The sequence below is a fragment of the Saccoglossus kowalevskii genome, chromosome 12 (assembly GCF_978046115.1).
Source record: "Saccoglossus kowalevskii chromosome 12, keSacKowa6.1, whole genome shotgun sequence".
NCBI classification, from domain to species: Eukaryota; Metazoa; Hemichordata; class Enteropneusta; family Harrimaniidae; genus Saccoglossus; species Saccoglossus kowalevskii.
The window spans coordinates 4,575,938-4,589,749 of record NC_140652.1 but is presented as its reverse complement, the minus strand read 5'-3'; the positions used below and the strand labels follow the sequence as shown (position 1 = coordinate 4,589,749).

The 13,812-nt window shown below is 34.3% G+C and overlaps 1 protein-coding gene across 1 annotated transcript in view; it reads left to right on the top strand.

Annotated features, from left to right (window-relative positions):
* The window catches only part of LOC100370743 (gamma-tubulin complex component 2-like), a 35,574-nt gene that overhangs the window by 13,198 nt on the left and 8,564 nt on the right, over positions 1–13,812 (top strand). The window contains exons 7-15 of the mRNA XM_085506086.1: positions 673–872; positions 1,304–1,418; positions 4,091–4,265; positions 6,148–6,298; positions 8,100–8,279; positions 8,552–8,625; positions 10,065–10,174; positions 11,033–11,103; positions 12,019–12,193. Of these exons, the coding sequence (XP_085362212.1) occupies positions 673–872; positions 1,304–1,418; positions 4,091–4,265; positions 6,148–6,298; positions 8,100–8,279; positions 8,552–8,625; positions 10,065–10,174; positions 11,033–11,103; positions 12,019–12,193 (1,251 nt within the window). The remainder of the gene's footprint in view (positions 1–672; positions 873–1,303; positions 1,419–4,090; positions 4,266–6,147; positions 6,299–8,099; positions 8,280–8,551; positions 8,626–10,064; positions 10,175–11,032; positions 11,104–12,018; positions 12,194–13,812) is intronic.

The following is a 13,812-nucleotide window of genomic DNA, read 5'->3' as shown; positions in this document are numbered from 1 at the left end:
ATAATTGAATGTCCAGTGAGTCCATAATTGAATGTCCAGTGAGTCCATAATTGAATGTCCAGTGAGTCCATAATTGAATGTCCAGTGAGTCCATAATTGAATGTCCAGTGAGTCCATAATTGAATGTCCAGTGAGTCCATAATTGAATATCCAGTGAGTCCATAATTGAATGTCCAGTGAGTCCATAATTGAATATCCAGTGAGTCCATAATTGAATGTCCAGTGAGTCCATAATTGAATATCCAGTGAGTCCATAATTGAATTGGTGCAAGATATTTATTGCAGTTAATTGGACCTTGTATGATAAATTTACATGACTCTCATCATGTACATATATGTTTGCAATAAATATTGGACTTTCAACATAATTTGTTTTTCTGTGTATTTCATATATATAATATTTATTTTTAAAACATAATAAATTCTGACAACCTTCAACTTTGTATTTGGGGATCATTTGAAAAATTTAATCTTTCAGACTTAATTTTAAATACAATGAGCAACTCTGAAAAACATGTTATGCATCTATGTGTCATAATTCCAGTAATTTTTGCGGTGTTGGTGTGATCTTTGGGTGAAATTATAATCAGACATACCCTTAGTGTATGGAGACTAGTGGTGGCAGAGCACTTGAATTTACTTGCATATATATGTTTTACTCTTGTATTGTAGCAATACTTAACCTTAGTAGGACAGTTAGAAAACCAACACAGACAAGGACATCTGAGTCTACAGAAGTTTTGGTTCTATATTCAACCATGTATGATCACAATGCAAATCCTGTCTTCCATTGCTAACTCTATAGACAGGGGAACCTGCACAGGTGGAGCTGTTCTTAGTCTGTTACATGAGAAAACATCAGCTGTTATAGGGTGAGTACATGGCTCAAAGCTCAGTCAAACCATTACAAGAATTGTCCATTGCATGAAACTCGCAAGAAATGGGATTTTCATTACATTCATGTACTAATATCGTCCATCTGTGGATATCACAGTTGTTTACATTTGTGTTATAAACTTAATCTGATCAAAGATTCCACTACTCTATATCAATTGTCTATGCTGACACTGAGCTGAATAATTTCATTGAGAATAATAATTTTAATTAATTGTATGTAATATATTGTGCTAGAATTAATTTTTGCTGAAAACACTGTTTTGGTATTTTGTATGAAATTTATTTTCACTGATTTTTAACAAGTTGAATGTAAAACATAGGAAAATGGTATAGTCACTGGATTTTATTTTCACTTTATCAGATCTTCAAAATTTAAATTTAATGATGTGTGTATTTTACTTCGCAGTGATGCTAAATCCCAAGATCTGTGTTTATTTCTGACACAGTCAGCATGTGCACCTTATTTTGAAATGCTGGAGAAATGGATTTATAAAGGAATTATACAAGATCCATACTGTGAGGTAAGTGGATCTATAAAGGAATTATACGGGATCTGTACTGTGAGGTAAGTCGATCTATAATGGAATTATACAGGATCCATACTGTGAGGTAAGTGGATCTATAAAGGAATCATACAGGATCCATACTGTGAGGTAAGTAGATCTATAAAAGAATCATACATGATCCATACTGTGAGGTAAGTGGATTTATAAAGGAATCATACAGGATCCATACTGTGAGGTAAGTGGATCTATAAAGGAATCATACAGGATCTATACTGTGAGGTAAGTGGATCTATAAAGGAATCATACAGGATCCATACTGTGAGGTAAGTAGATCTATAAAAGAATCATACATGATCCATACTGTGAGGTAAGTGGATTTCTAAAGGAATCATACAGGATCCGTACTGTGAGGTAAGTGGATTTATAAAGGAATTATACAGGATCCGCACTGTGAGGTAAGTGGATCTATAAAGGAATCATACAGGATCCATACTGTGAGGTAAGTGGATCTATAAAAGAATCATACAAGATCCATACTGTGAGGTAAGTGGATCTATAAAGGAATTATACGGGATCTGTACTGTGAGGTAAGTAGATCTATAAAGGAATCATACAGGATCCATACTGTGAGGTAAGTGGATCTATAAAGGAATCATACAGGATCCATACTGTGAGGTAAGTAGATCTATAAAGGAATCATACATGATCCATACTGTGATGTAAGTGGATTTATAAAGGAATCATACAGGATCCATACTGTGAGGTAAGTGGATCTATAAAGGAATCATACAGGATCCATACTGTGAGGTAAGTGGATCTATAAAGGAATCATACAGGATCCATACTGTGAAGTAAGTAGATCTATAAAAGAATCATACATGATCCATACTGTGAGGTAAGTGGATTTCTAAAGGAATCATACAGGATCAGTACTGTGAGGTAAGTGGATTTATAAAGGAATTATACAGGATCCGCACTGTGAGGTAAGTGGATCTATAAAGGAATCATACAGGATCCATAGTGTGAGGTAAGTGGATCTATAAAGGAATCATACATGATCAATACTGTGAGGTAAGTGGATTTATAAAGGAATCATACAGGATCCATACTGTGAGGTAAGTGGATCTATAAAAGAATCATACAGGATCTATAGTGTGAGGTAAGTGGATTTATAAAGGAATCATACAGGATCCGTACTGTGAGGTAAGTGGATCTATAAAGGAATTATACAGGATCCATACTGTGAGGTAAGTGGATTTATAAAGGAATCATACAGGATCCATACTGTGAGGTAAGTGGATCTATAAAGGAATTATACAGGATCCATACTGTGAGGTAAGTGGATTTATAAAGGAATCATACAAGATCCATACTGTGAGGTAAGTGGATCTATAAAGGAATTATACGGGATCTGTACTGTGAGGTAAGTCGATCTATAATGGAATTATACAGGATCCATACTGTGAGATAAGTGGACCTATAAAGGAATCATACAGGATCCATACTGTGAGGTAAGTAGATCTATAAAGGAATCATACATGATCCATACTGTGAGGTAAGTGGATTTATAAAGGAATCATACAGGATCCATACTGTGAGGTAAGTGGATCTATAAAGGAATCATACAGGATCCATACTGTGAGGTAAGTGGATCTATAAAGGAATCATACAGGATCCATACTGTGAAGTAAGTAGATCTATAAAAGAATCATACATGATCCATACTGTGAGGTAAGTGGATTTCTAAAGGAATCATACAGGATCCGTACTGTGAGGTAAGTGGATTTATAAAGGAATTATACAGGATCCGCACTGTGAGGTAAGTGGATCTATAAAGGAATCATACAGGATCCATAGTGTGAGGTAAGTGGATCTATAAAGGAATCATACATGATCCATACTGTGAGGTAAGTGGATTTATAAAGGAATCATACAGGATCCATACTGTGAGGTAAGTGGATCTATAAAAGAATCATACAGGATCTATAGTGTGAGGTAAGTGGATTTATAAAGGAATCATACAGGATCCGTACTGTGAGGTAAGTGGATCTATAAAGGAATTATACAGGATCCATACTGTGAGGTAAGTGGATTTATAAAGGAATCATACAGGATCCATTCTGTGAGGTAAGTGGATCTATAAAGGAATTATACAGGATCCATACTGTGAGGTAAGTGGATTTATAAAGGAATCATACAAGATCCATACTGTGAGGTAAGTGGATCTATAAAGGAATTATACAGGATCCATACTGTGAGGTAAGTGGATTTATAAAGGAATCATACAAGATCCATACTGTGAGGTAAGTGGATCTATAAAGGAATTATACAGGATCCATACTGTGAGGTAAGTGGATTTATAAAGGAATCATACAAGATCCATACTGTGAGGTAAGTGGATTTATAAAGGAATCATACGGGATCCATACCATGAAGTAAGTGGATTAAGAAAGTTGCAAAATTATCATGCTATTCTGATCAAACACTCATCTAACATTTACTGTCTACATGTATGTTGGCAAAGAAGTTTCTGATCGATATACAAATGTATATAGCATAAATGTATGGTTTGGGCTTTAAATAAAATATAGGCAACTGTACAGATCTTGACCTTTGTTGCACTGCGACTCTGTGCATACTGTAGTTGAGAACTCATAGTAATTTGTCGCAATGTTTTTGTTTTTCAGTTCCTTGTAGAGGAGGATGATACCGTTCAAAAAGAACAAATTCAGAAAGAATACAATGACTCGTACTGGAACAAACGGTATACCATATGTCGGGATAGGATTCCCAAGTTCCTGGAGCCATGTGTGGATAAAATACTTAACACTGGGAAATACTTAAATGTTGTCAGGCAGTGTCGTAAGTTTCATACTAAATAACTAAACACATTGTACACCAAACATTTTATTCCATATGCTGTAGACAGCATGTAGCACCCAGTGTGTAACTAAACCTACACAATTACTGTAGTCCATACATCAACTCAGACTAAGCATTCCATAGAACCGTCATAACTGAACTTGGTTTTAACAGGTTTCTAAAATAACTGTTAATAAATACAATTAATTGGGTAAGACCAGGGTCTTTGTAATGAGTATCCTGTAATTAGGAATGCTAACATGCTAAATGCTGTTGCATGGTTTTCAATACCTGACATTTTTCATGCATCTTTGAATGTATTTGCTATTATTATACATCTGTCACCATAACGCCACAGCATGCAGTAATTTCGCAGTATTTTATAGGGTATTTTTATCCTACCATATTAGGAAATGCGAATTCCAAATATGGAACAATTACGAGGGTAAGCGTCCTCTAATAATAAAAATAAAGAAGTTTGCTGATTCTGTTCTAAACTTTTTGTATTTCGGCATTCCCATGATGTATCCCCGGAAGGAAAAGATGTATAATAATAATGTTTTTTTATACGAGGGTGCCGCGAAGTATGCGCTCAGACAGTACAGTCACATCGACCTCCCCTGCGTGTCGGTCAATACTGTCTTCATGCATACTTTGAGGTATCCTCGTATTAACCTCCTATTATTAGTAGTTGCTTGTGTGTATGTAGATGACAGGAGATGCTGAAATGTTTGATTTACGAACATAGAGTTACAAAAATGACCACTCCCATATTTTTTGAAATCAAGCCCACTTTTGCAAAACCACACCCAAATAATAACTCTACTTTGAGTTACAGGCAACATAAATATTTAACTTTGTATGTTGCCCGTAACTTAATTCAAAACAAAAAAATTCATAACTCAAAGTTCGATCATCTGGTAATTAGAGTTAATAAATGTGAATATTCACAACAAAAACAAAAATGTATATTGCCTGTAACTCAAAGTTCAGTTAACTGATAATTTAACAGAGTTACTTATTTGGGCGTGGTTTTACAAAGGTGGGTGTGGTTTGTAAAATATGGGCGTGGTCATTTTTGTAACTTGATGTTTCTGTAACTGCATGTCCCTAACTCGAACAATTCAGCATCTTAAATGACAGATGTGTCAAAGATCAAAATAAGTAGTATTTTGATGATTCAATACATGCAACTGTTTACATATGCTTTTTATTGAAGATGCACTTTTAATACTGTAGTACCATTGTCAATATTTGAATCTTGTGTTAAGTCACTACTATGTATTATTATTCTTACTTTTCTTCTGGCCTGAATCTGCATAACTTAGTGTTCGTAAGTTTGTTGAGAAAAAAATAATGTACCCTTTCTGATATTGAGTTGTGAAGTAATGATTATACTAAATATACCGGTACTAATTTAAATTAACCTAAAATAAGGCATTTCATATGAAGGAGGTATTAGTGTTGCATTTGTTTATGGTAGATCTAGTGTCTTGCCATGACATACACTATTTAAATAAAACCACATGTTTGTGAGGGTAATATCACGATTTGTTGCCTGCCCAAGGGATGGTCGTCATGACCATAATATTGATGATGCCATGCCCAAAGACTATTTTCGCTTGGAATTCATTTTCGCTATTTTTGCTGAAGGAATGATTCAGTGAAAATAAATTCCATACAAAACACCCAAAAAGTCTTTTCAGCAAAAATGAATTCCAGCTAAAATAAAGTATTCTACAGTACTTGAAAAAAATGTTGTTGTTCTGTTTGGTTTACAGTTATGATAGTTGTCAGTCTTCTCAAAAATTACCAAATCAAAGTTCAGAATTTTTCTTCTTGCCCTTGTTATTTATCAATATCAATGTTATATTTATTTCAGGTCGGGATCCCAAGTGTCCGTCTGCTGAAGAGATCCTATATACACTTAAAGAAAGAGAATATATTGATGTAATTGAGAAAGCTCATAGCTATGCTAGTAAAATGTTAGTAGATCTACTTATAGAAGAAAGAGAGCTGATTGGAAGATTAAGGTAAGAATAGACTATGATATAAGAACAATATGTCTTCTCTTTTCTGATTTACTCATTGACAACTGCTTCAAAGGGCGGTGGGCATCGCGCCACATCCTGTTCGATATTGGACTCCTCATAGCGACGTACAGAATATGTGTAAAATGCCTTGTTTGTTTACATGACATTTGAACAGACGCTGTGCGGCGCCCATCGCCCTTTAAATAAAAAAAATACAGATACAAATTATTCAAAATACTTAATAAATTATTTGCTGTATTAAAATCATAAGATGGTGACACCATATCTTAAAATGTTTCCTGTTTTTGCAGCATGTACATACATGTATGTTTATTACCATTGTTTATTCAGTGGAGATAGTGAGAATTTTGATTACGACTGTGTTCCAACAGACTCTAATGTTTTTAATTTCGTAAATCCTGGTGGTACGTAATTAATATTGTAATAAAATGTGCATATTTTTTGTGGTTATTTCTGTTTCTTCATTTTAAAAATAATTAATGATGCAAATAATTACGTAATTTGATTTTCCCTCAAAGACGTAATATCCCCCTCAAACTGTCACATGATGAATTAAAATTTTAATTTGCATAGTGCCCATCCCTAAAAAAATCGTGAGTTGAGGCCCCTGGGTGCTAACGCGGTCGAGTACGGTAGTATTTATTCAGGTTTGTAGTTCAGGGAAGCCACAATTAAACAATTGTTGCATGGTGACCCACCTGAATGGCTTGATTATTGTGTTGTAATTAGTTCAAGGAGACGTGAATTGCAACCTGAAAGTACAATTTATTAAAGCAAATTCACGGTACTGAAGTTTCTGCCAAGAAAGTGAAAAATACAAGCAAAATGTACATAATTCAGATCATTACATTTTTGTATATGCTCTAAATAACCACAATATTGTATTGGATGTAGCTTCTCCCGCTATATACTTCAGCCAGATAACTTAGCTCATTGTTGGACAAGCATGTACTAAGGTCATGTGTTTTATCCAGCAAGCTTTTGCCTATACTGCTTTTACAACTTGGAATAATGTCCTGTCTATTATCCATCGTGCAAAAATATTGTGACTTTTAACAGCATTAAGAACACTCCTTTTTAGCTCTGCTGTCGACAAAGTCGTCACAACGGAGCTGTTCATATTACTGATTGTCCGACGTCGTCAGTCGTTGTCGCCAACTTTACATTTTCGACTTCTTCAAAACCACAAGTCAGAATGTTTTGAAATATGATATGCAAGTACCTTCGATGGTTCTTTCTCAGATTTGTTCATTTCATGCCAAAATCTCAAATTCTCTATTTTTGGTGAATATTTTTGTCATTTTTGGTAAAAAGTGATATTTGCGACTTCTTGTTAAAAAACGCAAGTCAGATTGCTTTGATATTACATATATAAGTACTACATGTGGACCTCTCTCAGATTTGTACATTTCGTGATGATATCTTCAATTCTCTAATTTTGGTAAATAATTTTGTAATTTTTGGTAAAAAGTGATATTTTCGACTTCTTGTTGAAAACCGCAAGTCTGATTGCTTTGATATTACATATATAGGTACTACATGTGGACCTCTCTCAGATTTGTTCATTTTGTAATGATATCTTCAATTCTCTAATTTTAATGATTATTTTTGTAATTTTTGGTAAAATGTGATATTTTTGAATATCATTTTCTAATGATATCCTCAGTTCTTTAATTGAAATGTGCATTGCTAACAGCGGAGCGATCTCAGCTGATAGGCTGCTTGTTTTAAGATCTATTGAGCTCATTCAAGGATGTTGATTTTTCTGTTGATTTCTTAGATCAATCAAGCACTACTTCCTGATGGACCAAGGTGATTTCTTTGTCCATTTCATGGACATTGCAGAAGACGAGCTCAAAAAATATATGGATGATATCATACCATCAAGATTAGAAACGTTGTTGGAATTAGCGCAGAGAACCAGTCTGGCTAACAATGATCCTTTCAAGGATGACCTCAAGTAAGGAAGCAACTATTTGACTTGGGGTTACAGCTTGAAGGGGTCAAGGGGTGGTCTAAGAAGCAGCCATTTTGAATAAATTAATGAAGTGTCAATGGAGAAGCCATTTTAAATAGTGAATGCAAATATATATATTATATTTTAAACAAGATTATTTTTCAACAAGTTTTGATTTTCCATGAAAATCAGTCTGAAGAGTTTTAATATTTGTGTCTTAATCATTTTAGTTTTTAATTCTCAAATTTGTCAAATGTTATGATAACATCTTACAGGGTTGAACTCTCTCCATATGATTTGATTACTCAGCTGTTACGAATCCTCGCTATTGATTCTAAACAAGAACAATGTAAGTATTTACTCCCATTCTGAATATTAGAAATTCCATCAATTTGAGATTGCCAACATCAATGCGTATGTGGTTTACTCTTGAAAATGAAATGAGTTTGAAGGCCAAGTTCACACATTCAGGTTAATTTTATCAGAAATGTCTGTTGGAACAGATAAGTTACCATCAGATAATAAACACATCTGAAAATCTTACGAGAAATTAGATTTTATTGTTACACATTTTTTCTGGTGAGTTTTGTTAGCTCCGTTGTCGACTTCGTCAAGCAGAGCTAATCATATTACTGATAGTCTGTCGTTGTCACCTGTGGGAACTTTTATTTTTAGGGCTTCTTAAAAACAACAAGCCTGGTTGCTTGATACTTGGTGTATATATACCTCGGGTAGATTTCTTTTAGATTTGTTCTTTTTGTGATATTCTCTTATTTTGATAAACATTTTGGTATAAAGGGATATTTTCGACTTCTTGTTTAAAAACCACATTGATTTAATGTTATACATAAAGTTACTGCAGGTGGACCTCACACAGATTTTTTAGTCCCTGTTCAGACGCAGGCCGTATTGCAGATGTATTGGTTTGACGATCCGTATAAAAAATGGCCGAATGATGGTCATTTTTGTGCTAAAAAATCATCAAATATTAAGCATTTATGGATGGATTTTATTCAATCTTGATACATACATTAGACATTACGGGTTCTTGATGCACGTTATTTTATTGTTTAGATCAGATTCAGAATGGCTGACGAGTTAATTTTGTGATGATATGCATTTCTAACAGTGGAGCTATTTCAGCTAAGAGACTGCTTCTCTTATAGAATAATCTGATTGTTTGAAATGATCTTGTAACAATATAAAGGTGTAGTTGCAGCAAACAAAGTAGGAAAGTACAACAGTTAATATACATGTATTTGTCTCTTACCTGGGAAGTCAGATTCCTGTACTGGACTGTACATTCGGAATTAAAACACAGCCTGTTTAGTCCTTCCAACACATTGGAGACTTGCCATCTATGAGATATTACCATTGTGCATCATTAAAGGGCAGTGGTTGTCACACTGCGCATGTGCAACATTTGTGTTGTGTCCCACAATCTAATGTGCTATTCTAAGGAAATTACAAGTATGAGTTTTGACCTGGGTGTGTTGTGAACTAATTATTGCCTGTGAGTCTTTAGGTACTTTCCAATCTCTAAAAGAATTATCCAGTTAAAGTTTGGTAATGTCTCAGTTTGTACTTGTCGGTCTGTGCAAGAGTCAAAGTTGCCAGCTTTGTTTATATGTCCTTTAACTCTCAGAACCCCAAGGTCAAATTTTATCACCCTTCATGATAAACTCAGATTTTTCCAAAAAATTAATGAAGAAATTATAGAAAAAATGCTTATTAGGAAAAATGTGCAAAATGTGCCGCACCTCTTACATCAATGACCTTTTTCTCCAGCTGGTAGAATCCATGATATGGATCCATCAGAAATCCATATTTCTGGTTTAGAAGCTTTCTCTTTCGATTATGTGGTTAGATGGCCTGAATCTCTTATCCTCAGCAGAAAGGTAAGTGATTCCAAAATTATTTTGTATTTGAAATATATGTTAGATTAAGATGGATGTACTATCGGTAACCATAGTCTATTTATTATAGTCTATTTAAGCTTTTGTGTTTTTACCTTTTTGAATTACAAGGCTAAAATTTGTAACCACCTTAACAAACCTCAAACACTGAGCTCTAACTATTATATTATTAACGGTCGAGGGCAGCAAAAGCTGTATCCAGTGCAGGTTTTGTCATATACCTTATAGGTATTATTACAATTTTACCATGGCGTGATCTCAAACACACTACGTAATTTAGAGCAAGGGGGAGTTGCATGACACAATTGGTGGAAATAAAAGTCTCATTTGCACAAATTAATATTAATGAGCAATGAAAAAAATTGTCTTTTCAGTAAAATTGTGTTAAAATGCTTACCGATGGCATACATGATAGTTCTAAATTGACTGATTCTATCGTTAAGAGCTGAAAAAATATATCAGAAAACTAATGTAAAGGTGTTCTTTGATCAGACTCCAGCAAACTGTTGAAAGTAAGCACAGGTTTTCTCTTTACCCTGATCATAGCAAGTTACAAAATTAATGGAGAATGCAGAGGCATGTTTATATTTCACTCTAGTACTATTGCTCAAAATGTTTTCAGTGACTTTTGTCAGTGATAAGTTACCTAATTAGTATGCATTTGAGAAACCACAGTGTGTGTGTGTATGCGCAGTTTGAAATGGAGCAACATTCAATAGTGATACCGGGCATTATGAGGTATATGATAATTGCCATAGCTGTGTATAATTGAACTATATTTAAAGTCAAAATGTGAAAATAGTGAAACACATGTTTAATTTGTAACCATATCTTTTGTAGGCATTGACAGCATACCAGTTAATATTCAGACATTTATTTTATGCCAAGCATGTTGAAAGACTGCTATGCAAGTAAGTGTTTTTATTGATGGAACAGCCATTTTGAATAAGAATGATATCGTAGGTAGTAACTGCACATAGTGTTGTGCGTAATACTTTCTGTCGTGTCTGTATTTGATTGTATTTTATCTCTGCATTTAGTACTTGAAATTGCATCACATATTTGCATTATGTATTCTAACAACCGCAGTGGTATTCTAAACTTACTCTGGAAAATTCAAATCAATGAATTTAAATAATCACTATTATTGCATTGTGAGACTATTTCCCTATGGAAGTGATCTTATTTGTGATTCATAAATTAGTCTTGATTTTAGGCTTAAAAAACAATATTTTTGTCAAAATCATGAAATTGAATAGAACAAACATTTTTTATTCGATTTTGTACTACTGTAAAATACTTTATTTTCGCTTGGAATTGTTTTTTGCTATTTTCGCTGAAAGAATGATTCAGTGAAAATAAAAACCAGCAAATATACCTTTTTTCCTATATTTTACATTCAACTTGTCAGAAATCAGTGAAAATAAATTCTATAAAAAACCCCCGAAACGTCTTTTCAACGAAAACTAATTCCAGCTATAATAAAGTATTTTACGATAACTAGTGTTATTCAAAACATCTTCCTCATTCTTCATTTCAAAAGATGTAGAAACCACACATACCGTAGTAATAAAAAAATATTGTTATTGAGTGCCAAGAAATAACAGATCTTTTTGAATCTGTAATGTGTACCACAATTGCCATATAGAGATGTTAAAAAGTTTGAAAAAAATATTCACTGCATAAAAGCTTCGATGTGTACTTTCTTAAAAATAAAAAGTCGTAAAGTTTTAATCATAAAGTGCCTAAAAAGATGCATTTTATTCTTAATTATAAGATTTAATTAGACGATTGTCTAATTTTTTGTGTTTTTACTTCTTTTCCAGTGTGTGGGTTGGTAACAAGATGTCAAAGCAATACAGTGTACATACTGCACAATGGTATGCTTCTGCTTTCGCTCTCCGACAACGAATGCTGCATTTTGTTCAGAATTTTGAATATTACATGATGTTTGAGGTCATTGAACCCAACTGGCATCTCTTGGAAACCAACCTGAAAAGTGTGAGTATGAATAAAAGTACAATGACCTCACATAATTGAGTTCTTGATTTCTCATGAAATTTGTGAATACTTCGTCAGTTTGATTAAAATCTTTGAATTACACTTTGATCATTCAGACAAGTTTATTGAGGCCTTGTGGTCATAATTGAAATATTAAAGGCGTGAATTCACCCAGCTTTGGTTGTGTTCAGAATTAATTTTGCCTGTTGTAATTTAGAACATGTGCAAACACAGGTGAATCTTGAATTCACATGTCTGTATGTGAAGGTATGTTGAAATCTGAACAATCCAACATAGATGACGTGATTGCCCACCACAGTGACTTTCTAGACACATATTGTTTTGTTGTAGATATCCAACATAGATGACGTGATTGCCCACCACAGTGACTTTCTAGACACATATTGTTTTGTTGTAGATATCCAACATAGATGACGTGATTGCCCACCACAGTGACTTTCTAGACACATATTGTTTTGTTGTAGATATCCAACATAGATGACATGATTGCCCACCACAGTGACTTTCTAGACACATATTGTTTTGTTGTAGATATCCAACATAGATGACATGAATGCCCACCACAGTGACTTTCTAGACACATATTGTTTTGTTGTAGATATCCAACATAGATGACGTGATTGCCCACCACAGTGACTTTCTAGACACATATTGTTTTGTTGTAGATATCCAACATAGATGACGTGATTGCCCACCACAGTGACTTTCTGGACACATATTGTTTTGTTGTAGATATCCAACATAGATGACGTGATTGCCCACCACAGTGACTTTCTGGACACATATTGTTTTGTTGTAGATATCCAACATAGATGACGTGATTGCCCACCACAGTGACTTTCTAGACACATATTGTTTTGTTGTAGATATCCAACATAGATGATGGGATTGCCCACCACAGTGACTTTCTAGACACATATTTGTTTGTTGTAGATATCCAACATAGATGACGTGATTGCCCACCACAGTGACTTTCTAGACACATATTGTTTTGTTGTAGATATCCAACATAGATGACATGAATGCCCACCACAGTGACTTTCTAGACACGTATTGTTTTGTTGTAGATATCCAACATAGATGACGTGATTGCCCACCACAGTGATTTTCTAGACACATATTGTTTTGTTGTAGATATCCAACATAGATGACGTGATTGCCCACCACAGTGACTTTCTAGACACATATTGTTTTGTTGTAGATATCCAACATAGATGACGTGATTGCCCACCACAGTGACTTTCTAGACACATATTGTTTTGTTGTAGATATCCAACATAGATGATGGGATTGCCCACCACAGTGACTTTCTAGACACATATTGTTTTGTTGTAGATATCCAACATAGATGACATGATTGCCCACCACAGTGACTTTCTAGACACATATTGTTTTGTTGTAGATATCCAACATAGATGACGTGATTGCCCACCACAGTGACTTTCTAGACACATATTGTTTTGTTGTAGATATCCAACATAGATGACGTGATTGCCCACCACAGTGACTTTCTAGACACATATTGTTTTGTTGTAGATATCCAACATAGATGATGTGATTGCCCACCACAGTGACTTTCTAGACACATATTGTTTTGT